The sequence below is a fragment of the Triturus cristatus genome, chromosome 9 (assembly GCF_964204655.1).
Source record: "Triturus cristatus chromosome 9, aTriCri1.1, whole genome shotgun sequence".
In the NCBI taxonomy this organism is placed as follows: Eukaryota; Metazoa; Chordata; class Amphibia; order Caudata; family Salamandridae; genus Triturus; species Triturus cristatus.
Genome location: NC_140592.1, coordinates 105260892 through 105286761, shown reverse-complemented (window position 1 = coordinate 105286761; position 25870 = coordinate 105260892). Strand labels below are relative to the sequence as shown.

The 25870-nt window shown below is 43.4% G+C and overlaps 1 protein-coding gene across 1 annotated transcript in view; it reads left to right on the top strand.

Moving 5' to 3' along the window:
- The window catches only part of EDEM1 (ER degradation enhancing alpha-mannosidase like protein 1), a 99049-nt gene that overhangs the window by 30130 nt on the left and 43049 nt on the right, over window positions 1-25870 (top strand). The window contains exon 2 of the mRNA XM_085624504.1: window positions 21771-21843. Within this exon, the coding sequence (XP_085480630.1) occupies window positions 21771-21843 (73 nt within the window). The remainder of the gene's footprint in view (window positions 1-21770; window positions 21844-25870) is intronic.

Sequence of the window (25870 nt, the reverse complement as noted above, 5' to 3'; positions counted from 1 at the left end):
GGCCCAAAGCCAGAGATATGTGCTTACTGTGTAACATCTGCTTACAGTGACCAGTTCTGGAGTATGACATTAAAACAGGCCCTGTGCACATGCCCATAAGTTAGCATTGATGCCAAAAACATGGATTGACTTGCAAACAATGAACGTTAAAAATGTCGAGGGAATGCATTTCAGCGATTTAGTGCCGCTCTTATTTTACATACTTTACTTCATCTTGCATTTCCCACGAGTTAGCTATTTTATAATGTTGTCGATTTTTTTTTTTTTTTTTTTTTTTTTTTTCTGTGCCTACTTTGAAGCTTGAGCCATGCCAGGTGTTTGAGGAGCTTTGGTTGCGCGCTCAGGCACTAAGGCTTAAAGCCAAACAAAGTGCCTGTCGGGGGTTTGACGCCTCTGCAGAGCACACAGACCAATGTTTGTGTGTTCCATTTGCAACTGAAATTCTGTGGATGTGTGTGTGAAGGGGGTGCACTGATAAAATATTCGTAAGGCAAAAGAAAGAGAAATGAAAGTGCTTAAATTTGAAGGAGTGCAGTGCATGTTGGGGCAGTGAAGTGACAGATGCAAGGAAGGGCATCCTGGAAAGAGTGAAAAGAGGATAATCAAGAGGAAAGAGGGGGTTGAAGATGTGCAGATGGACAAGATATGCAGAGAAAAAAAAAATACATATCTAACAAAGCTCACATAATTGAAGGCTAAAACTCCTTCCACAGGCCTCAGTGCTATTTAATTCAAACTCACTATTTCAGAATTTAAACATCGTCCGTGTTAATTATTTAGAAGAAATCATTGTTGTTACTCATTTATCTTAAACTGCTAACACCCAGTGACAAAACCAATCATACTGACAGGCTTGATGCGTATGTCAGTTGCTGCGCCATTTATCTGGATAAAATTACATCTCGGAGAGAAACCAAAATACCGGTCTGATAGCACACTATAAGAATCGCAGAAATGTATTTGGGCATGTTCCTTTATAGAGAGCACCCACATTTTTCATCTCACTTAAAGACCCGTCTACACATGTTTCTATATGACTGGTTACAGCTAGCATCTGTGGGTGCTTCTCTAAATCTGGTTGGTGCATATTTTTCCAAAGTTAATGCTGCATGCAGTGCAAGACACTGGGCAAGCATACACTTAAAAGGGCTAAAATTGTCATGCAGAACAATTTACTAATTACAGTAACTGGAACAAATGAATGCAAGAAGATATGGGGCAGTTTAATATTTCAAGACTATACTTTCCCACTGCTTAATAAGCCTTTCTTTATCACTACATTCATTTGCTTTAAAATGCACCATTTGCTAATCTTTTTTTCATCCCTTTCTCAGGGGAGGGACTCCCCCGGGACCGCAGGTTTGTCCATAGAACTTGTTCACATCGCTTGCCATATAAAAATCATTCTCAACGTTTACGCCTCCCCACTTTCAAATGTCACCAGCCGCCACTGTAAGACTGACTTAATAGAAACATGCTTCTACTTTCGGACTAGCAGAGCGATTTAGGAGACCTGTATTGTGCGTTAGACAGAAGGATGTGCAATTAATTTTCATGGTTTCCAATCTATATACAGAATGCATCGCCATTAATGCAAACAGAACGGCAGCTGCACAGAATTTAGTTTTAAGTCTGGCTACGCAGTTGGAAGGTCTGATTACTCTAGTAATCAGAGGCCCAACTTCAACACCTCTGCTCGTATCTTAATCTCGCATTCAATAGGTTAAAAATCACAAAATCTAAAACTAATCATAATAACACAAGAAAGGACTTGTATAAAAAAAATAAGTGACGACATTTCCAAAAGTCGGTGTCCATTTGTATCATTTGTACTTCATGTCGAGTTTGTGGTTGACACACTTGTTTACTCCAGAATAGCTGAACCCCTTGTATAAACAAGCATTGGCACAGCCAATGGGTCTCGCCTTTGGGACCTTATAAGTGTTTAGCCATGCAACAGTCGCATAACTAAATACTTATAAGGTACCAAAAGCGAGACCTATTGGCTATGCCGTGTGGCCGCGAAAGTGAAAGTAATCGCGGTACATGCACTGTAGCTCTAGGCTGGCCTGGTAGCACTTTTTGGAGCCCTCTCAATAAGTCTCGCCAGACCAGCGCATGCGCTGGGTCAGGCGAGACCTAAAAAGTACATATTGTCATTAACATTTTTTTTAATACTGTTTCGAGTGCTGTTGCCAGTAATACCACTTTGCAATCTCCTTCCAAGCGTCCAGGACCCAGGCGCGCAACACCCTTTGGACTGAATGCCCCTCCCCCCCTCGTGTGTGGCGGCAGCCAGGGCTGAGACAGCTTCCCGGGCACACACATAGCCGCACCCGAGTACTTCACCATTTACTGGCTAACGAGGCTTTGTTGTTTCTTTCGCCCCTTCTTAGAGCCCCTGCATCTCCACTCTGACTATCCCTGGAAGAATTAGCCTTCCCCCTGAAGTTTTTAGTAGCTTCCCCCCCCCCCCCCGAAATGTGGCACTAGTTGCACCTCTGCCTGGAGCTACGGCAGAAGTACTGGGACGGAATATCACGTGGTGCAGCTGATGGGCCATGGCTTCGTAACGCACTTTCTGAGCACACTTTTGTATGGTCTCGTAAGTCAAACAGGCATAAGAAATTTGAACCTAAGATAGCAGCCGGTTTACAGACAAGTGCACTGCCTAGTTGTGTCACGTTGTGTAAAATGTTGCCCACCTCAAATGGTCAGCTGCCACTTGACCATTAATTAGAAACTGCCAAAACGGAAGATGAGGCAACCCAAGCAAACATCAGGTAAGTACAATGTACAAAATAAAGCAATAATGGTCAGACGAATGCGTTGTGTTCTTTATCGTTCGTTTATTTCACACGTGGTCCAATGGGCAGCCAACGCGTTTCGCCCAGAAAATGGGCTTCTTCAGGGCTGCAATAATATACAAGTGCGTTTTGGACAATAGAAAAGAGGAGGGTCTGTTAGATAGACTCATAGAAGAAACGAGGTTCCAAGGAAGGAAGGTGGTCCATGAGATGGAGAGTCAGTGGAAAAAATAATAAACAAAAGAGGGAAGAAAGGAAAATGGGAACATGGAATTAGTGAGAAAAGGGACAAATGGGAGAGTAAGATGAGGCGAACAAAAAACCTGATCCCATGAAAGAAGTGGGAACCGCAGTAAATACTTCGGTGAAGCAAAGGTGAACATTGCCGAAAGTGATTCTTTAAAGAAGAAAGGAAGAAAGGCTAGGTGGCAAGGAGTACAGAGCAAGGCCTCTAGTGGGCAAGGCAAAGAAAAGTGAAGGGAGTTTGGAAGATCCAAAACCAAGTCTGGAATGCGACGTAAAAGGTTTTTTTTTTTTTCTTTTCTAAGTACACATACCTGAGAGAGCACCAGAATTGTTGTTTAAAAAACTATATGCAATGACTATGATGTTACATTTACAATGTTTATTACAACCACATGGCTTCCAAGTTTAGGCTGTGGCATGTTTTCGTTTTTTCATTTTTTGGGCGTGTGCTTGCAGCATAAATTTAAATTCAAACCGCCACCACTCCGGCCAGCCAAGGCCAGACCTATTGACTTTAGCAATTTAGCAATGCTTGTTTCAATTTGAACCAATCTACTTGGGCCCCCTGGCTGTGTCGTTTTCTTAGTGCATATTCTCCCACGGCCACAGTCCCGAACTGATTGAAGGGTTCAGTGCTACGTTCCCACTTTAAAAGAGCCCTGCCGGCGATTTCTAGTTTAATAACTGTGTTGGACCTAGAGGCAAAAACTTGTAAGCATGTTCTTTTGAGTTAAAAAAAAAAAAAAAAAAAAGAAGAATGAGCCATACATCTGTAAGATATTGCTGCTTCCCCTATACTTGCCAGCCATTTTCCCGGGAAATGGGACTGTAGTTACTCTTCTTGCCTTTTCGTTTTTGAAGACGCTGCTTCCTGAAAGAGTGTCTGTGTGCACGCTTTATAGATTTCACGGCTGCTTTTGAGGGAGTGGACAGTGCGTTATTATAGACGACACTTAATGGCTTTTGCCATACCTATTAAGCCGTTGATCGCCTTATGGTCACTGACTATACATGGACACTTGGATGAGGTTTATTTTTGGCACAGGCACCACAATATCGGCTATGCAAGGACCATTGATTTGGCCTGGGTGCATAGTTACACCCCCCCATTATTCGATTAATATTCTGTGGTCCTGGGAGATGTTCTACTGAAGGGGATCCTTCATGAGGATCAGAGTTTATATAGGTTGTACAATAAACTGATGGCACTGATTATGGACTGGAGTAGGGTGGGCCTCCTTTGGGTTCTGAATGAACATTATACAATTGGGCTGTATGCTAATGTTTATAAATATCAACTCCAATATAAAAAGAATTACAAAGCCTCCCTTAATCACGATTTAAACCGACGTTTTGAGTTTAAGGTCAGCTGGTGTAGTGGAATGGTCTGGAAAGTTGTAAAACAATACAATATTTATCCGAATGAATGTGTGTATAAAATATGCTGGCTACTAACAGCTTTTGTTTTTACATTTTCTATTTGAGGAGCTGGCTGCTTTGGAGTACTGGTTTTACGAGTTGACATTTTGGATACGTTGTTAATATGTTAACAGTTGGAAATCACTGTAATACTTTGGATTCATTTTACAATTACATAAACTTGATTAAAATGAGAAATTCACACACTTCTCGATTTAAATGCAGATTCTTATCTTCTGGTGCTCTGTTTAAGGTTTTGCGACCTCGTACTGCCCACTACTCCACTTTCTGTATGAATATGTGGTGTAACGAAAGTTGAGGGGGGCCCCCCTGCAAAGTACACGGAGGGGGCCCCCTCCCCGGGCCACCACCTACCACTTTTGCAGAGGAGGTCTCCTGGAGCTTGAGGGCCCACCCTGCACCGGGGGGGCTGCGGGGGCTTATCTTAGGCCTCTGTGAAGATGCCAGACATGCCTCTTATTTCAGTTATGGACCTATCTCATTAGAAAAACCACAGACCTACAACTTCGGGCCATAAGACATCCACTTTAACACCAGGTAAAAAACAGAACAAATTCATTTTGCACTGACCTAGCAACAATAATTAGCCCATAGTAAGATTATTCTATTTTGGCCACAGCCCAAAAATAGAAAAACGTGGGACTAGCAGGTTTCTGTGCCCGGAGAGGTCTGTGGGACTGGCAGGTTTCTCTGCCTGGGGAGGTCTGTGGGGCTGGCAGGTTTCTCTGCCTGGGGAGGTCTGTGGGGCTGGCAGGTTTCTCTGCCTGGGGAGGTCTGTGGGACTGGCAGGTTTCTGTGCTTGGGGAGGTATGTGGGGCTGGCAGGTTTCTGTGCCCGGAGAGGTCTGTGGGGCTGGCAGGTTTCCATGCCCGGGGAGGTCAATGGAACCGGCAGGTTTCTGAGCTTAGGGAGGTCTGTGGGACTGGCAGGATTCTGTGCCTGGGGAGGTCTGTGGGACTGGCAGGATTCTGTGCCTGGGGAGGTCTGTGGGACTGGCAGGTTTCTCTGCCTGGGGAGGTCTGTGGGTCTGGCAGGTTTCTGTGCCCGAAGAGGTCTTTGGGGCTTGCAGGTTTCTGTGCCCGAAGAGGTCTGTGGGGCTGGCAGGTTTCTGTGGCCGGAGAGGTCTGTGGGGCTGGCAGGTTTCTCTGCCTGGAGAGGTCTGTGGGGCTGGCAGGTGTTTGGGGCAGGATGCTGGGTGATCTTGTCACACCCACAGAGTCTGGGATTTAGAGCCATTTATGGACCAGAAACATTGATCCTTTTACTGCTACTGAGTGGAGTACGACGGCTTCAGGGCGGGTAAGTGCATGGAGCGCCCCACAGTTCAAAGGTCGCAAGTGATGTAGGTTGTGCTGGTGTTTAAAAAAAAAAAAAAAAAGTCCAGAAAGAGAAGAGAGTTGCACACGCTGGTGCCTGTTTCCACGAAAGTCACGTGCAACCTCTGGTAGAACATGCTTCGTAACGTAGAAAGGCTGTAAATGTTATTTTTTCCTTTCATATCAGTGGGGTAGGATTGGTGGCTCTTTGCGACAGCAGTAAACAGAGGGGAAGTACATGGTATGCAGTGCCATGAGAATTATGCTGCAGGTACTCAATTATGCAGCAGGAAAAGGCAAATTATGCGGTCTAATGCCGCACATTTTGTGATACTTATACTTAATTTTTTGTAATTTTTGCACCTTTTAAGATTGTTGTTTGGTTGTTAAACTGAGATGAAACATTTGCCAGAACAAAGAGTATCTGAAAGATGGCCTGTCAATTTTAGAGAAGGGCATTCGACTGTGCAGCAATGCATGTTGCTGTATTTTAGTAACTTTTAACTGTTTCAGCTAGAAACCATTTTATCTGCAAGCTGCAATTTATGTAGCACCACTGCCACCACAGCCCCAATCCTCCCCCTCTCTGCCCCACTCACACCCTGATGTCCAGTTCAGCTGGACCTGCCCCTTCAGAACCGACCTCACTTGACAACTAGAAATCAGCGACAAGATATCGGGTCAGTTTTGGGGGGAAGTGGGTATCACTTTGCCTTGACAAAGTCGGGCGACACCGGGAAACTTCTCCCAAAGTCACAGACTAAGGTGTAAATTCATAGGTGAAGGGTATATTTTCTTGCGCCCACAAACTTCAATGACGATTTTTGTGTTTTCTGTAAAATCCGCAAATCAATATAAATCGCAGGTGAAACTGATGACACGCACTTTTAATCTTTAATGTGTAACATAACCCCCCCCCCCCCATATTTTCCAAACAACCTTCATGTACCAAAGGCGCCTTTCTTTTACTAAATGCCTTCACACTAAACTGGAGACCTTACGCACACAAGTGGTCGTCGCAATTAATTTTGGGTGGGGTGCACTTGTCTGCGGGGGCGGGGGTGGCATAGACTGGGCGAACAGACAGACTCACCTGCGCGAGCCGCAGAAGACAGGGCAAACAAGGCAAACAAGGCTAGCCAGAGAAATAATTAAATTATGGCAGGTAGTCGCCGCCGCACGTTACCTCTCAATTGTCTCCACTCTGGCTTCTGGGATGCCTCCTCGCTTCACCAGTCAGCAATGCGCATGCCAATTGGTCACCAGCCCCACCGTAAGGGTGAAGAGTAAGACTGCGCAGACGCGGCGACGGAGACATCTGCACGCTGCGTAGTGTGCACCATTACCATTTTTTTTAAATGGTTATCATTTAATTTATAAAGAAAAGTCTAGAGCAAACGTAAGTTACATAACCTATATTAATTAATTACCTATCCCAGACAGTCACGGATTTGTGGTGCTTGCTGGCACCGCTGAGGGGGCCTCTGGAGCGCTGGGGCCCCCCCGCAACACGGGAGCTGTGGGGGCCTGTGTTACGCCCCTGGGGCCTGTGTTACGCCCCTGCTTATAAATCCACACTGCACAATTTAACTATAAATAATTTAACCCTACAACATTCCATACCACATAATTACAATCCAAAAAATACACATATTTCCACTTCACTCCATACCACATAATTCCACATCACAGAATCACATTCCACACAACTTAATACCACTCCCAACCACATAATTACACTCCACACAACACATTTACACTCAACTCTAAAACACATAATTACCCTCCACAAAATACAACTCTGCAACATGTTGCACAAGTCCACTGAGCATAATTATACACCACACCATGCCACATAATTCCACACGTCACACAATTCCACAATTCATCCCCACACAATTTATCACACAGCATAATAACACTCCACATAATACCACTCAGCACCACATAATTAACCTCCACATAATTATGCTCTACTCCATACTGCATACATACACTCCACATAAATCCAGTCTATGCCACGTAGCAACACTCCACATAGCTACACTTCACACCATGCCTCATAATACCACTCAACATAATTTCACTGAACACCGCAACTTCCACGTCACACAATTCAACTCTACATATTTCCATTCCACACCACATCATTCACAACAAACTACATAATTCAGACTAACACCACAAATGCACAACACACCACATTCATCCAATCTACACCACAAATTCCACATCATGCTATAATATTCAACAGCACACCACATAAGGAAACTCCACTACATACCACTCCATAACATGCCATTCCAGATAATCCCACTCCAAGACACACAATCCCACTCCACTCAATACGACATAATTGCACTGCACACCATGCCACATTATTTCACTACACAGATCCAATCCACGCAACACAATTCCACAACCAACAATTCCAATCCAAACCATATATGTCCAATTGACACCACACACATTCCCTCCACTCCAAACAGAAAATGCATAGGTAAAATACATTGTCCATTACAACATCAATGGCTCTAACTCTCACCTTCTAATGCGTCCCAGCAGATCCTGTTTCTGGAGCTGCAAACTTTCTGGCCGAAGTCAGCTCTGTGCTGCCTCGGAGGAGCAGTGCTCTGTGGTGAATGCTGTCTCTGGGGCTCCCACCCCCATCCATTCCCCTGTCAGCTCTCCTCTGTGCTGCCTCCTGCCTGCTGTCTCTGGGGCCCCCACCCCCATCCTTGTCCTCTCCCTTCTCAGAGGCAGTGCCCTGTGGGGAATGCTGTGCTGCCTCCTGCTCTCTCTGGGGCCCCCCCCACCCCCATCCTTGTTCCGGGACTGGCTCCTGGCTCTGACTGAAGAGAAACAATGTAACTTGTTACATTGTTTCTCTTCAGTCCTGGGTCAGCGCAGGAGCTCCGTGCAGGCTGCTTTAGTTAGAGAGAGAGAGGCTTGATTTAGAGCAAGCCTCTCTCTCACAGCTCTCTACCGAAGAGCTGAGGGGGCCCCCTTCATTTACTGAAGAGTGGGGGCACCGCGGGGGCTGTGGGGGTGTTTGTTACGCCCCTGATTCTCCAGTGCAAGAGCACAGCTGTCACATGACTGTCCATGCACAGCATAGCATTTGACAGTCAAGGAGCCGTCACACATTCACACATTCACAATGTTCTCTCAGTCAACTTCTTCTCCAAAGAAGAGGATGGACAGGTACAGGACCATTCAACTGATCACACGAAAGGGAAAGGAGAATGGGATGGTAAATGGGAGATGGAATGATATAGGGACTTCGTGTTACCTCTACATGGAACACACAAAACCACCTCATTCGTATTAATTAGCTCTTTTCAGCTCCAGTAAGAACAGATGTTATATTTAATATCGCTAACCTAATATAGGTCCAAGGAACAATGTACAGTTTCCCTACATCAGCTCCTGTTGTTTCATATGAACGAGCCTTATAAGGACATAACTCCAAATAAGGACAGAATGCCTTATAAGTACATCACGCCTTATAAGGACTGCAGCCTTTTGTGGACTAAACCTTTCACCTATAGGCTAACGTATGCAGCGGGGGTGTACGGAGTCAGTCTGCCACCAGACCCACGGTATATGTTATGCGTAAACAGTCTAGGTCCTGCATGACGGGGTACTATTGGAACTAAACAAAGTGGTTCTGCCCTATCAAAAAAATACTAGTTTTTTAAATTTTTTAATTTATTTTAATTTTATAATTAAAGGTGATGATCAGTTAGGTGAATTGAAGTGATCCATGAGCTGTCATGGAAAGCACTGTGTGTTTTAAATACCCCTCACACACTATGAATCCCATAGTGTCATGCTTCATCATGGGGTCTTCCCGTCCCTCTATGGGGCGGGGCGTGCTACTACCTACGAGTACGTGGGAGCACTGTTATGATGAATAGGCTATGTGTGGTGAAGGAATGTGAGTGCTGGGATTATGTGTAAGATGTGAAAAAATAATTAAAAGAACCGTGGCTAGTAGAAAAAACAATTTTATTCTGTTCTCTAGCTGGGAGCGTTAAAAATGGGGAAGAAAGTAGGAACTGTCACAAATTTGCGGCTACCTACTAGGTCGACATGTTTTGTAAGCAGTCCCCACTGCTTTACTCATCAGGACCAATAGATAATCCCTTTAACACTAAATGGATTTTAATAATGTGATTTGTATGCCTATTATTCTGATGCACCAGACCTATAACAAATATTAAGATCTGTGAACAAGGGTACAATGACCCCAGTAAAACTCAAACCAATTCGGTATCTGAAAAAAATGAGAAACATCAATGATGCAAAGAAGTTTTGACGCTATTGGATACAACACATCACCATATTTCTAGTTCATCTGATTCATTTGTTCGTGATATATTTTTCATTTTCGTGATATATTTTTCTAAATACATATTTTTCATTCTATATCAACCTGGGTTAGGTAAATTTTACTCATAACCCATTAATATAGAAAAAAGGAAGAAGAAAAGAAGACAAAGGTAGTTAGACGTAGTAGACAAATTATGCGACAGCTCAAAACAATTACGGTGCTTTGCTGTATGAGTTCACTGGCTATGTAAGTAAAAAAAGGGCGTGAAAGCCCAGTCATACTTGATTTATGGGGTACATACTTTCTTTTGGCGTAATATTCAGGCTTCACGAGCACACACTGGAGGGGGGGGGGGGGCGCCTGGTTTACATCACTGAAAAAACATCGTATTTTGGTTAATGAAAGTGGGTCGCCGAAAAAACGGCGATTTCACAGGCACCCTGACCTAGTTTAAAGACTTGGCCAAGTCTCAACTTACAATCGGCAGGATCGTCCCTCGCTTCCATGTACCTCCGTGTTGCTCCGTCGATGTAAATACGGAAGTGAACAGCATTGCTTTTTATTGGTAGAGAGGATGCGGGAGCGAATTTCACATCTTACACATAATCCCAGCACTCACATTCCTTCACCACATATAGCCTATTCATCATAACAACAGTGCTCCCACGTACTCGTAGGTAGTAGCACGCCCCGCCCCGTAGAGGGACGGGAAGACCCCCATGATGAAGCATGACACTATGGGATTCATAGTGTGTGAGGGGTATTTAAAACACACATAGTGCTTTCCATGACAGCTCATGGATCACTTCAATTCACCTAACTGATCATCACCTTTAATTATAAAATTAAAATAAATTAAAAAACTAGTATTTTTTTGATAGGGCAGAACCACTTTGTTTATTACATAGCATACAGGAGGTAGGTTCTATCCCATTACCTCTTCACTCCCTTCCTTTGATTAATTCTTTGTTTTTACTATTGGAACTACACTACTCAGGCTAGGTGATTATATATATTTATATATAATCAGGGACAAAGCAGGCAACCCCACGAAGAAGTCCAGCAGCACACCAGAGGACAGTACACAGATTTTATTTGTGTACACAAACAACGCGTTTCGGCAATGCCTTTATCAAGTTGAGGAATTGCGCTCTATCTCCTATAGAAATACACCTCTTGATTCATGAACAAGATACTATCGTTTTGGAACAAATACAAAACAATAGACTGCAATTGCAAAAACGATTGTCTAATGTCCTCAATACTTGTAAATAAAGCAATTGAAAATTTGTCAAGATGCAGAAAATGAGTGCAATAAAATCACATTTGAATCGCCAATGCAATCGTTCTGTAAGCCTGTAATTAACATGGAAGAAATACTACTAAGCCAATCGACGCGCTGGATCCATTCCAAATTTAGAGCTCAATTGTGAATACAAATGAATTGAAATTAATAACTTGTAATTAAAGCAATCATAATCGGAACAGAAATCCAAAAATGAGTCATGCTGTGTAAAATGGAACAGCTTTGGCAACATTAATGTACGTAAACAGATTTCTGCATATAACAGCTGGAAGGAAATATTATTTCACAATATGAGCATGGAATGAATTCTAATACTTGAATAGTTTTATGAAGCTAATAAATTGTATATCATAGACGCAATCAACACGTCACATTCTACACAGAACAAGTCCAGTGCCACGACGGGGTAATGTACCCCATTGTAATTCTGCATCTAAACTAAGAGCTATAAAAGATAATGTTCCTTACTTTAAGGGCGACAATCTCAAATGTTGTAATTATGAATATGTCGGTGGTATGACATACAACGGAGTAGGCAGTTCCTGTGTATGTGCGCCCCCCATCCCAAACAAGTGATACAAATATATATACAAAGTGGTATTCACTGGGTTAGAGTAGACAATGGGAAGATTAATAACCACCGTAGGTCCAAAAGGGAAATTTCGATTATATCGACAACCCAGGATCAATATCGGAATACGATAAGCACCTTACTGTAGAAGAAATTTCAACAAGCCAATTATATTTCAATTGTGGCCATAACAATACATATATGCAGGTGCGATCCCGATTATGGGCCAACTACATGTCCCCTATATATATATATATATATATATATATATATATATATATATATATATATATATATATTTTATTTTAATTTAATTCATGATTTGCTTTTATAATACAGAGGCTATGACTAGGGCTCACAGAAAATAGACGATTATTCATTTATCTCATCTAGGAGAACTTATGCAGCAGAGCAAAGAAGACAAGATGGAGTATAGAGGGCATTTGGAGAGACCATATGCTTAGGAGGATGGCTGTGGACACATTTGATAGTAAAAACAAGACATCTATTGCAGAAAGAGGAAAGCGAGCTACCCTGAAAGATTGGCAAGGAGAAATTTAGGGAGAAAAACTAATTAGAAAAAAACTAAAAGTATGGAAAAGAAATGGAGTGCAAGGATAGATATTACATATACGAAGGGAAAGGAAAAGTGAGGATCAGCCATCAAGAACGGAAAGTAGGAAAAAGTAAACTTGAGTAATAGCAAATGTAGGTTCTAAGATGTTCCAATATTGTCGTACGGCTTTATACTTCCTAGTAAGAACTGTGTGTATATTGGACAACATAAACTACAGGATTTGTGCCAGATTAATTCTATGCACACCCCCAGGATATGCTGCCTGTAATCCTGCCAGCCCACAGAGCTCTATTGGTACCCCAAACCTAACCAGGTAGCAGATAGATTGTGCAACTTCAGGACATGCCCAACCTGATTTCCCAAGGAATCATTGTAAGAAATCTAGAGCTATTTGTTTGGACTCTCATGCATACCTAAAGGAATACGCAACCTGCAATTTCTCAATACATTACAGCATTGCGATTCTTGAGTATAATATGTGTGCTGTAATGATCAATAAAAGGAAACGGAATAATGTAATTACCATTACGAGAATAGCTAAAAAGACTAACCTAGTCTTGCCTAGGGTGGGTGGTTTGCAAAATCCCTGCTGGGTGGTCTAACTTTCCCATTGCCTCTGGGTAAGTGCCATCAGGCTGTCCATCGTGTGGAAGTGTCTGAAAACAGAAAACAGCTGAGCAGGAATTCTGGTATGCAGTGACCTCGCAGTGTTAGTGCTCCTCTGACCAAATCAAGGAAGTGGTTCTGCATAGATAATAAACAGCACCCATATGACCATGTCGAAACCTCAGTCAGGTCGCAACAGTTTTTTTAGGTTGATAGCTTTATCGTTTACCGGACAATAACAATAATTAGATTTGTGTAGTGAACTTTATCCCTCGTTTAAGGTTTCATGATAGTCTACAAAGTTGAAATGTAATATACATATATCTTGGTGTATCTCAACATCATATTTATCAGTATTAAAATAGTGCCATGTGGTAGTGTTCTAAACGTAATTCCACCACAAAGGATTGGTGTCCCGTCGGATAATATGGGCTGGCATTGGGACATTACCTCTATGTCCAGCTCCATGATGACACAGCAGATTTCTTTCAAGTGTGTGCTTTTTAATCCTTGGCACACTGGTGGTGTTGAGGTCTAACCAGCGTCTATTTAGGTGACACTTCAGAAAGTGCCCACCTAATTTAACCAGTGTTCCCATGTCTTGGCTGACTTTTCTGAAGACTTGATGCGCACACATAAGCCTGACCTCATGCTGGGAAGTTTGTGTTGCTCCCAGAGGTCAGAGACAATGGACCTGTGTGAGCAGGAGGTGACACCTCCGCCCACACATGATGATTAGTGAATTGAACTGGCAATGCAGTGAGCCTCATAGGCTTCATTCATGACACTGGTCAATCTAACAGTCCACCGCTCGAGGACAAACCCTTCCCCTGCCCCAGGCTCTGTATTTCATGGACCGACTGGAAATTCGCTATGCAGGAGGCATTCACCTCCACAAGGCTGACCCCCACTTCCATGGGCTGGCAGCTGAGGTGAACCACTGAGGATGGTTCTGGCAATCTTGAATTTAGGCTGAAACAGGTTCTGACTAACTTTAGTGACATACAACAGGCCCGATTCACGGAACAAACTTAATACAAAATCCTAAACTTACTACTTTTGGTATTCTCAAAAGTTAGGATTTTGACTTAAGGCAGACTTAAGGCAGACTTAAGGCAGGATTTTGTCTTAAGTCTGTCCTAAGTCTGTCTTAAGCCTGTCTTATACAAACTTAAGACAAAATCCTAAACTTACTGCTTTTGGTATTCACAGAAGTTAGGATTTTGTCTTAAGTTGGTTCTGTGAATCATCCCTAACATTAGCATGTTGTTACTACTGACGCGGATTAGCCACAGGACATGATTCCAATTGGCTATTAGGCCTCACACCCACTAACATTCCCTAAATCTAGGATTTAAGGGCCACCCCAGACACCAGAACCTCAGGTTCGACATGATACCAAGATACCTGTTACACAACATAGCAGGACTCCACGAAGAGAGGTGCACCTGTGGCAGCCACCCTGTACCCGCTGGATTTCAACTCGGTCAAGGCAAGAGTCCAGTTAGCAAAGGAATGTGAACACCTCTACAAACCCCAGTCATCACAAGAACTCCCTTGAATTAGAGGAACAAGTCCCCTGCAGTTGGCAGGCACAAACTGCAAAGTCCACAACCTTAAAGTCTTGCACCCCAAGCCACCTGAAATGGCTGCTCCAAGTCCTTGTGTAGGTGGCTTCTGGGAACTGTTGTCCCAACCCTCAGTGAGGCCCAGCTTTCTACACCATTCCCCTGGTCCTCCGGATAAAGATTTCTCTAACCAGAGTGCTTGAAGATACCAAGGCTTGTTGTTTTGTAGTTCAATGACAACCTGCTTGATTGAATGCTTAGAGAGCAGAGATATATCCGCTCGAAGAACCAACCACTCCTGTGGCTCCATCTTAAAGACGTTGCATTTGTTTTTTACCCTTTTTTACCACACCTACCAGTTCTTCTGGCCACAGATCCTGTTCAGCAGCTTGGGTAGCCAAGAGCACCTCTACACCCGAGCCCCTGAGTGAGTTAGATTGGTCCAGGACCAGCTCCTTGCTTTAATTCTAAAGGGTTTTGCTCAACTCACCCATGCAAGTACCATTTTGCTGAAGTAACTATTTCAACCCCGCAATTCTGATTTACAGCTCCGTTTGACAGCTGAAAGTGCACCTCTGCACCTCATTCACTTTAAAGAGGTAAAACTGTGCTAGCTGTTATGAACTGATCTTAGACCTTCAGAGACCTTATCTCTGAGTGGTTCCATTGAACTCACCCTTTAAAGTATCAACTGCGTATATGTGTTTTTCCTACTGAACGTAACATTGTTTTTCTCATTGCAAAGTATTGATGTATTTATTGCTTGAAAACTGATAGCTCCGGTCATACTGTATGTATTGATTTCATTTTTGTATCTAAAAATACATAAAAATCAGGGCAACTTTTCTAAAGTGTTGAAATCCTCCCAATGTGTGTCAATTACTTATGTCCATGTTGCTGATTTGAAAAGCTTCACAATTGTTCCTCTAAATAGTCTGTATGCTCTTTGTCACTCCACCAGGACTGATAGAGGGTATACTTAGAGAGTATAATGAGAGAAGGTCTACTGAGAGAGTACCCGGGTTCCATCTTTGCATATTTTATCAGTATTGCACTGTAAGGCACCCCTGCAAGACCACATAATACTTCCACCATACGGAAACCACACTTTATCACACAGGAATCTCAATCCGAGATGTCACTCATGACTAATCACATCCACCAAACCAGAGAAGCAGAACAAGGACAAGTTATCTCTCACCGCCCTAGAATGAAAGCTACCATATTGCGATTGAATTTTACTTAGCAGGTTTGCATAAGACAGTATTGAAACTCTGTTTCTGGTCCTGATCTTAAGATAAGTTTTGTCATACAATTGTCTTTTTATTTCTGCATTCAAGTGCGATTTGTAAGTCAGGATTCCAGTTGTTGAGCGATAAAACAGATGCCACAATGATTTCCTCAGTTCCCCTCCAAATATCAAAATCATTATGAATATACTGAAGCAACATTTTCAACTTATGGCTATGTGGCTTTCTAGGATTGAAAATATAGGCTTCGTACAATTGGTCCATGTAAAGTTCTCTCAAAAGGTGATGGGAGGAGTGCTTGCAAGTAATCTAACCACTGGCACTCACGCGGGTTGCATCCCCATTAATGGTTCTTTTGCTCACCATGCCACCTAGGTTTAGACCTTGCCTTTGGCAAATCAGTCTTGACCCTGCTCCTCATGGGAACCACCCAGTTGAACTGCCAGACCATGTCATCTCTGAAGGCAAACACAAACCACCCAGGTTTGAAACGTGGTGGAAGACAATACAGAAGAAAGGTGGTGAGAGTAAGAAAAAAAACCACTCCCTACTATAAAACAAAAATAAGAAAACAAAGTAAGAACTGGCAAAATCAAAAGACTGCCAGCCAGTGTCAGACCAATTGGCTTTACCAGTGCTTTTTTCCTTTTTACTGTATCGGGGCTTAATCTTGACTTGCTTTACAGATGTTCCAACACCTTATTTTGTACACATCACATAACACACAAAATCAAAGCAGGCTATACAATAAAAAACGTGTAAGTGGCCACCTTCACTGCAGACTCGGAATACCTCAAAGGTTTTACTGTCCAGTCCTCTTTATACCTCACAGTTCTTGCAGTGCCGAGACGCTCCTCTCAGATATTGTCCCCTCTAAGGACAGATGCAGGGCTTTCAAAAATGTATTTTTGGTCTTTGCACCTTTCAGTGTCTTTCTACTTCTGTTGAACACAAGGTCTTAAGTAGTGCTTTTGTCCGGTTTCCTCTTCTTGATTCATGTAACTCAAACAGCTACTCTGGTAAGATGCAGAACAGATATAATATACAGCTCAATGGTGCCAGGACAGGGTTCACTGCTTACAAGGTAGTGGCAACATCTAAAATTGCTATCACATCTTCCTGGTGCCCCATTCTATTGTTTCAAAAGTCATCCCCTAACAAATTAAGATATCTTTGTCCCATTTGTAAAAAGAAACCCCTAAAATAAATAAAACAAATTGGGAACTGCACTGAAAATAATCAACCAAGAAATAAAAAGAATGTCGGAGTGAGATGAGAAACAAAACAGCAGGGAATAAAGTGAGAACGTTGAGAAAAAATGAAGACATGAAGTATTGATGCCAGAAAGTAGTGAAGTAAAAGAGTGGTGAAAGGAACAATATGAAAACAAGTAAAATGTTAGAAAGTATAAAATAAGTACAACATAAAGAAGAACGAGTAAATAAAGAATGTATGGAAGTTGGAATAAGAGAAAGGATACAGTAAGAATGAGAAAAGAAAATATTCTGGACAAGAGAAAGTCCAAGATACAAAACAGAAAAAAAAGCAATGAGGTAAGTTGGAAGCCAATACAGGATGAAAGAATAAAATATAAGACAAAACAAATGAGAAGACAAAACCCATAGATGAATTGAACAATGAAGGAATAAAAGAATGTGTGAAGAGAGAGAGAGAGAAAGGCAACATGAGATAAAGGACAAGAAAGCAGTTGGGAGAAAAACACAGAACAGAAAGACAAAGAAATCAAAGGCAATGCACGATCCACTTTCATCCAAAATAGGTCAAATTAGCACAAGTTCATGGGTAAACTTGTGAGCAGTAGCACCACGCCAAGGTTTTGACCTTTGCTACTGGGCATTCACACCATTCACACCATCATTCAGGGGGCTACCTTTCTTCCCAACAGATATATATAGACATCCGGTGTCCAGCTCCAGATAGGGGCGGTGCTAGGGTTCGTCGAGCTCAGGGCAAAATTCAATTTGCCTACTGGAGAACCCCGGAAAACAACTTCTTATTTGGCCATACCACACCGACTGGTCCGGGCACCCCCACGTCACAGTGCAAACGACTGCCTTCTCATTGGCTGCTGCAGTCTGCAAGGTGTTGATTGGTTTCTCCTCTCTGAAGGAACCAAGCAATCACAGGGCAGGCACAAGGTGTTTCCTGATCTCTCCCCCTGAAGGAACCAGGCAAGCACCCATCAGAGGCCTCGAAGTAGAGCTGTTGTGGCCATCCAGTCTGTCTGATGTCAGTCTAGGTGCCCCAAAGTCCCTCATTCACACCGCTTTCACACCATTCATACGCTAGCCTACACACTGCACTCACACTGCAGGCATCCCTGACTATGGCTCTATATATATCTAAGTGGTGAATGATGTCATAATATCTGCCAGGGGTGTGATGTGGTACATGATGTCACAAGCCTGCCAGGACCAGGGATGTGATGTAGTACCTGATGTCACAAGGGATTGATGGAAACGCGTATAACACTCAAGGCTGCATGGAGAGACCAGTGTTACATTATGTTGATAGGTGTAAGCCCGTCTGTAACATGACATCACAGAACCAAAAGATTGAGGGAAGGAAGTCAGTTACAATTAACTAATTATTAAGGTTTCCTGTGTTCTCTTATTTGCGTACAGACTTTTATTTTGAACCTGCCTAGACAGACAGAAGCTGTCAGAGGATTTGTTTCAGAATTTCTCTTTGTCTTGATTATTCTACAGATATTGTAGCCACAGTGGTCCATAATTAACAATAGTCATCTTTCAATGTCGCTGCCAAAAAGAATGTCCTTCAAACCCATCGTAACAGAATCTGTAAAGGCGCTGGTGAGACGGGCCTAGTGCACTGCACAGGAATGCACAGCTTTTCATTCTGTTTCCTCCTATCTGCTCTGCCCATTTCACAGGTGTGATTCAGGTATTCAAATGGCAGGGTGGAATCTAAGAATTAGAAGACACCCTGTATCTTTCTTCTGCACTGACCAGCAGAGCCTGACAGTGGCCTTATGGCTGGGCTCTGAGTCTTCATCTGTGTGAATGCCTCTGTGCTGGCCTGGCTTGCCATAGACTCCTTGTGTGACTCTACACAGCTTCAAGAGCACTGCACCCATTCACTCAATAGAAGGTAGTTCTGGGTACCCAGGGGAGACCAGGTGCCCAACAAAGCTGTAGCCTTAGAATCTGCTCATTACTACTCCCAAAATGAACCTTAGACATCATACACAGCTGCTGCTTGAACCTGAAAAAACATTTTGTTTTGCGCAAGAGGCATTCCAAGGGTAGAATTTGCATTCCATAGTTCTGACTATCCAAATTAGAAGGTTGGTTCCAATCTGCAGTCTAATGGAATTCTTTTATTTCCTAATTAGAACTCTCATTCCAAACATAGAATGTAATTTACAAAGTAGAACTCATTCTAAATTAGAGCTCAAATTTCATATTAGCAAGGCCTGAACATCACATAGTGGCTTCATTGTGACACCACAGACACCTTCATTGCAAGTCTTGTATATTTGATTTTGCACAAAAACTAAATTTCTCATCTAACGGGTATTGCAAACAAAGTAACACTAGTGCACTCTCAGGGTTTGTCATGGATACATTTGGTCAGGTTAAAGCTTGTGGAACGTGTCCATGGAAAACTGCAGGGAACTTGGGATAAGTCTGTCAAAATCAGGGCATAAAGGTGGACGTCAGCTATAATTCTTCAGTGCAAGAGCACGGCTGGCACATGACTGTCCATGCACAGCATAGCATTTGACAGTCAAGGAGCCGTCACACATTCACAATGTTCTCTCAGTCAACTTCTTCACCAAAGAAGAGGATGGACAGGTACAGGACCATTCAACTGATCACACGAAAGGGAAAGGAGAATGGGATGGTAAATGGGAGATGGAATGATATAGGGACTTCGTGTTACCTCTACATGGAACACACAAAACCACCTCATTCGTATTCATTAGCTCTTTTCAGCTCCAGTAAGAACAGATGTTCTATTTCATATCGGTAACCTAATATAGGTCCAAGGAACATCGTACACTCTCCCTACATCCGCTCCCGTTGTTTCATATGAACGAGCCTTATAAGGACATGACTCCAAATAAGGACAGAATGCCTTATAAGTACATCACGCCTTATAAGAACTGCAGCCTTTTGTGGACTAAACCTTTCACCTATAGGCTAACATATGCAGCGGGGGTGTACGGAGTCAGTCTGCCACCGGACCCACGGTATATGTTATCCGTAAACAGTCTAGGTCCTGCATGACAGGGTACTATTGGAACTACACTACTCAGGCTAGGTGATTTTTATATATATCTATATATATATATATATATAATATATATATCCAGTCCGTAAATCTTCGTGACCGGAAGCCCCAGACCCTGGCAGGGCGGGTCGGCGTAAGGGGCACGAAGAACCCACTTTAAATCCAGCACAATCTTCTCACACAAGAAGACGCCGACAACCAAATTGGAGGAAAAGCGTGCTTTAATTCTTGCATGGAGTATGCAGCAGTTGCAATATTTATCCCTTACGCGTTTCAACTCACTCTGGAGTCTTGATCACAGGTGTGCTTTTCCTTTCCAAGCTGACCACGTGATAATGCGTCATCAAACCACCTTTTTGTTCAGTAGGTATGCGTCGTATTGCTTGTATGGAATGTGCACTGCAAAGTTTAAAAAGTCATTATTTCATCCAGCCGCTTATTTCATAGCATTACAGTTCGTTTCTTTCAGCTGCCAATATTGTTAATAGTTTTGCAATGCAGTGCACATAAAAAAGCTTCATAATAAATGCTCCTGCTTGGCTTCTACTTCTCCTTTTCTGCACACAAAAACCTTCAAATTTGCAAACAGGGAACAAGTGCTTCTGTTTGCTCCCTTGTCCTTCTCCAGTCCGATTTTTTTTTTTCGTAGGAAAATCCTCTTCTTTCATTTGTGGAGGAGGGCGGGTCAGGCTTCCCTTGCAAACCATCCAGTCCGTAAATCTTCGTGACAGGAAGCCCCAGACCCTGGCAGGGTGGGTCGGCATACATAAGGGGCATGAAGAACCAACAATATTGGCAGCTGAAAGAAACTAGCTGCAATGCTATGAAATAAGCGGCTGGATGAAATAATGACTTTTTAAACTTTGCAGTGCACATCTGGGGCTCCCACCCCCATCCATTCCCCTGTCACCTCTCCTCTGTGCTGCCTCCTGCCTGCTGTCTCTGGGGCCCCCACACCCATCCTTGTCCTCTCCCTTCTCAGAGGCAGTGCCCTGTGGGGAATGCTGTGCTGCCTCCTGCTCTCTCTGGGGCCCCCACCCCCATCCTTGTTCTGGGACTGGCTCGTGGCTCTGACTGAAGAGAAACAATGTAACTTGTTACATTGTTTCTCTTCAGTCCTGGGTCAGCGCAGGAGCTCCGTGCAGGCTGCTTTAGTTAGAGAGAGAGAGGCTTGATTTAGAGCAAGCCTCTCTCTCACAGCTCTCTACCGAAGAGCTGAGGGGGCCCCCTTCATTTACTGAAGAGTGGGGGGACTGCGGGGGTGTTTGTTACGCCCCTGATGTGTTGCTCATTTAAAGCCATGTTTAGCTTAAGCCACGCTTGCTTCTCACCTCGGAATGGATGCTCGTAGTATTCAGCATTGCTGCTTGAAGCCTGGCAGTGAATGCTGCGCAGTCATAAGGCTGTCAGTTGACTGTCTTGTAGACAGAGCTAACTTGCTCTTAACATTTTCATTATCTTTGTTTCAGCTCTAACCTTAACATAAACGATGTCCTGGGGAACTATTCCTTAACCCTGATTGATGCCTTGGACACCCTGGCGGTGAGTTGAGCACAGCAAATGTTAACAATGACTGCTTTTTCTTTCTGGAGTCCGATGATAAGTGAGAGGTGCAAACAAAGTTTTGGCTATGCTTATCTTTATTTTCCCCAGTCTCAAATATCTTGGTTCCTCTCCTGTTCTGTAATAGTCTTTTTACCTACAGCGGTACACAGCTTTCAATGCTATCTTTTCTTTATGTACATCGCTGACTTTGAAACCTTTTACCCTGGTGTACACGTGGCAGGTGTGTGCAATTCCGTGTTAATGGAATCATGCCACTCTTCACATGGGTCTGCAGGTATATTTAGGACCATGATAGTCTTACATCTAAATTAGGTATTTCACTTGTGTCTCCTGTTGGCCGCATGGACTTCCTCAATAGTTCAATAAAGTTTACGTACCGCATCTACTGCAAAGGAAGTAGGAGAGTGAGGGGTGGGACGTTGAATGAATGTTCTTTTGGGGCTGAGCAATGCAGCTTTTTCTGATTGGTTTAATATTGGGAAAAGAACTGTGTGAGAAATGGGGTAGAAAATGGGTGAAACATGTATTATTTAGAAGGAAAAGGGGTTATTTTCCAATTCTTTTATGCTCTTCTACAACAGTGGGACCATTCCAATCCCCACCAGTTTGCTGCCGTCTGGGTGCCTTGTTGAGGACAAGTGCTGTATGCATTTTATTTGAAAGCATACACTAAGCAGGAGAAGGCCATGCAGCTAGTCTTTTCCTTGTTGGAGTTTCTAGTCCCAAGCCTGTAAACGCTGTAGGATTTACTGGATCCGCTGGAAATCTTAATCTGTTTGTCAGAGATTGTGTTGTGCTTGAGTGGATTGCTTTGCATATGGAGCAGTAGGAAGTGTGACGTGGGCACACCATAGGGAGACCGTGCAGTTCTGAATGTAATTCTGGTGAACCTGCACTAGGAAGACCTCCGTGTGGAGAACACTCCTTAAGGCAGATAAGTGAATCTTGGGGATGCTAGACAGCAGGAGACTGCCACTGTCTTCAAGCGAGACCTGTTCAATGCCTTCATGGCAGTTCGGAAATCGGGTAGTAGTATGGCGGCCTATATTATGTGGAACTGATATAAATAGTGGTAGGAGGTGTATTTAGTTGTGTGCAGTGTGGCCTCAAAGCAAGGTTCAAATCTGTGTCAAAACCCAAGGGTTCAGCATGTTCTGCAGGTTGTGGAGTGAAACATTCCAGTCTAGCTTTTCAGAGTCCGTCTAGTTTATTGCAGCCTTGGTGGATGAGCACAAATTATGACTTTTAGAGCAGAATTTTGAAGCTTCAGGCTTTTTCACAGTATTGTATGCCTACTTGTCAGTGTTGACGTGCTTCATCACCAATACAACTCCAAGGGGCTCCAGGTAGTAGTTGAAGCTCACTAGCTAAAAGATGGAGCATTGAGGTTTTCGGATGTGTTCAGATCTGGAAACGATCATATGAACGAGTTTGACTCTATTATTATGGTTCAATAGGAACATTTGTAGGATGGAGTTACCAAATTCTTTCTGAAGGGTATGGCGGTAGACTGTGAAGAAAACTACAGCAAGGATCACTTAAACGATAGTGGATTCAGTGTTGGGTTTGGGCCCAAACTGAAAGTCCTGTATTGGCCATTGTTTTTGATTTTTCTTAAGCAGCTGGTGAATTACCTTCTTTAATATTTCCAATAAAACATACATGGCTGATCAGGCAATTGGCAAGACTGTCCTGGTTCAAGATTGGACTATTCATTAGGGGCCAAGTCCGACTGACCCTCAAAGACGCTAGAAGGCCAATGGGTACCTCACCTGCAGTGACTACACCCTCTATTATGCCACCCTCCTGTGGGAGGGGTCATAGTCCTAGCCCTAATTGGAGCCCCCCCCCCCTCTTTAAGATGGTGAGGGACGGAAAGTTGTTTCACCTCGCTTCCCTCACCTTAGAGGTGGGGTTGGCAGAGGTGGGCACACCTATCTTTATGAATTTTTGCACAGGTTTTCCCGCCCAAAGTGGGGATTTAAACCAGCGGCTGGTGGTCGCATTACAAAGGCGGCAGGCCTTTGAAGCTTCCCTCTTCGAGCACTGGCCTATAGTGGAGGAGGAGGCATGACACCTCTGCCCAGGGTGTGCATGGTTTCTGGTCCCAGAGAGCAGGGGCTCTAACAAGGGGTCCAGAACCAAGTCTGCTGGAGGTTGGCTGCCTACAGCCGGTCAGGGACAACACCAGGTTTGGTAGGGATTATGGGGTCACCTTTGAGGTGCCCTCTGGGTACATGGTACAATAAATCCCCCCCACTGGCATTAGTGTGGATTTATTGTAAGGAGTGACTTGGTACCAAACATTCCTTTATTCAGTGGCGTCCTCGTAGTGCTGTGGAACTTGAGTTGTTGAGTTCCCAGCCCATGTACTTTCTGTGGCTTCACTGGCACTTACAACATTAGGAATTGGTGCCCACTATTGTAGGGGCATATCTGCTCATGCAGATATGCCCTCCCCTGTAGTATATTGCACCTTGCCTTAGGGCTGTGGGGCCTGCTAGAGGGGTTACTTAGCTATGCTTTCAGGCAGTGCTAGGGTACCATGTCGACTTTTATTCCTTCACAGGGGCATTAAGGCTGCAAGGGGAGTGGCTTGGTCCTAAGGGACCCTCTTCAGCTCCCAGGCCCTGGTTACCTAGGGTACCATTTACGAGGGACTTGCAGGGGGCAGAAGTACCAATTGGAGATTTGTTCTAGGGAAGGAGCACTGGCACAGGGGGCCCGGTCGGTAGGGACCCTGTGCACTACATTCAAAACCACATGAAAATCGGGCATTAAGTGGGGGCTACCATGCAAAAAGAGGCACTTTCTCGCAGTAACTAACAGTGCGTATTAAGCTAGGTATGTTGCCCACTCTCAGCAATGCTGACCATGATCTCCAAGGCACATAGTTTTAACAATTGGTGGGGAGAGGGAACAGGGAAGAAGGACAGGTAGGTTAGTTGTATTGTTTTTCATTTTGTCTTGTTTCCCGTCGGCCTCTGGTTGTAGGCACCTGCATGTATTCTCGGATCACTTGCAATAAAAAGAAATGATCCATACAATACTTAGAAGTCAAACTGTAATTGGTTGAGCCTTTTTGTGATTTGCATTTTATAAGCTGTGGTAAAGCATACATCTAACATAAACTTGACCATGCGAGGCTTGTACTGCTCATGCGTAGCTAAAGGTAGGTAACATATTGTGGAAGAATAGTGTGAGCTTCAGGGACTGACCGAATGTCTGGTATGCTTTGGCAAACCTGACCTAAAAGATAAGGTTGTTCCACAGTAGCTACCTGTGCCCCGATAGGCATTTGCTACCATTTCTGCAGTTGAGTGTACTATTTGGCTGGAGCATAGCACTTAATGTGTAAAAGAGGAAGGTTTGCTATGTCTTGTAGTGATGCACTTCAGCTGCTTATTTTGAATATTTCAAGAGAGCTGAACTGGCACTTAGTTGAGTGATCTCCTTCCATGTTGAACAGTTTTTATGCACATGCGATGTGTGTGACCACGTAGTATCTTTGTGACCCAAGATTTTTTTTTTTTCTTGGTGTGGAAAAACAGACTTTTGCTCTGGATATATTTTTGAGGCATCCACATTGGGTTTCCCCAAATAACCCCTGCTTATGGCAAATCATGGATCAGGGAAAAAGCAAGATGTCCCAAATGTATGTGTGAGTAACAATTTCAGCATTTCTACGCATTGAAATCTTCTACGGCGCTGTGATTGCTTGTTCTCTTCTAATGTGGGCTGGTAGTTAAATCTTAGGTTCTTGTGTTGCAAATACAGAACTATCACTTTCATTCTTTGAGCTGTTTTCATACTCTATTCTGCCACAAATGTTTATTGTAGTAGTGTAGTTCGTAAAGCTCATGACCTTTGACAGTCTAGTGTTTTTGCTATGGCAAAAAAGAAACCAGACGAATGTCTGTTGAAATGGACAGTTCTATGCCCTCCTTGAAATGCTCAAGGTTTTTTTCTTCTGATTAGTTGGCTTCTCTTTCTCACCACTTTT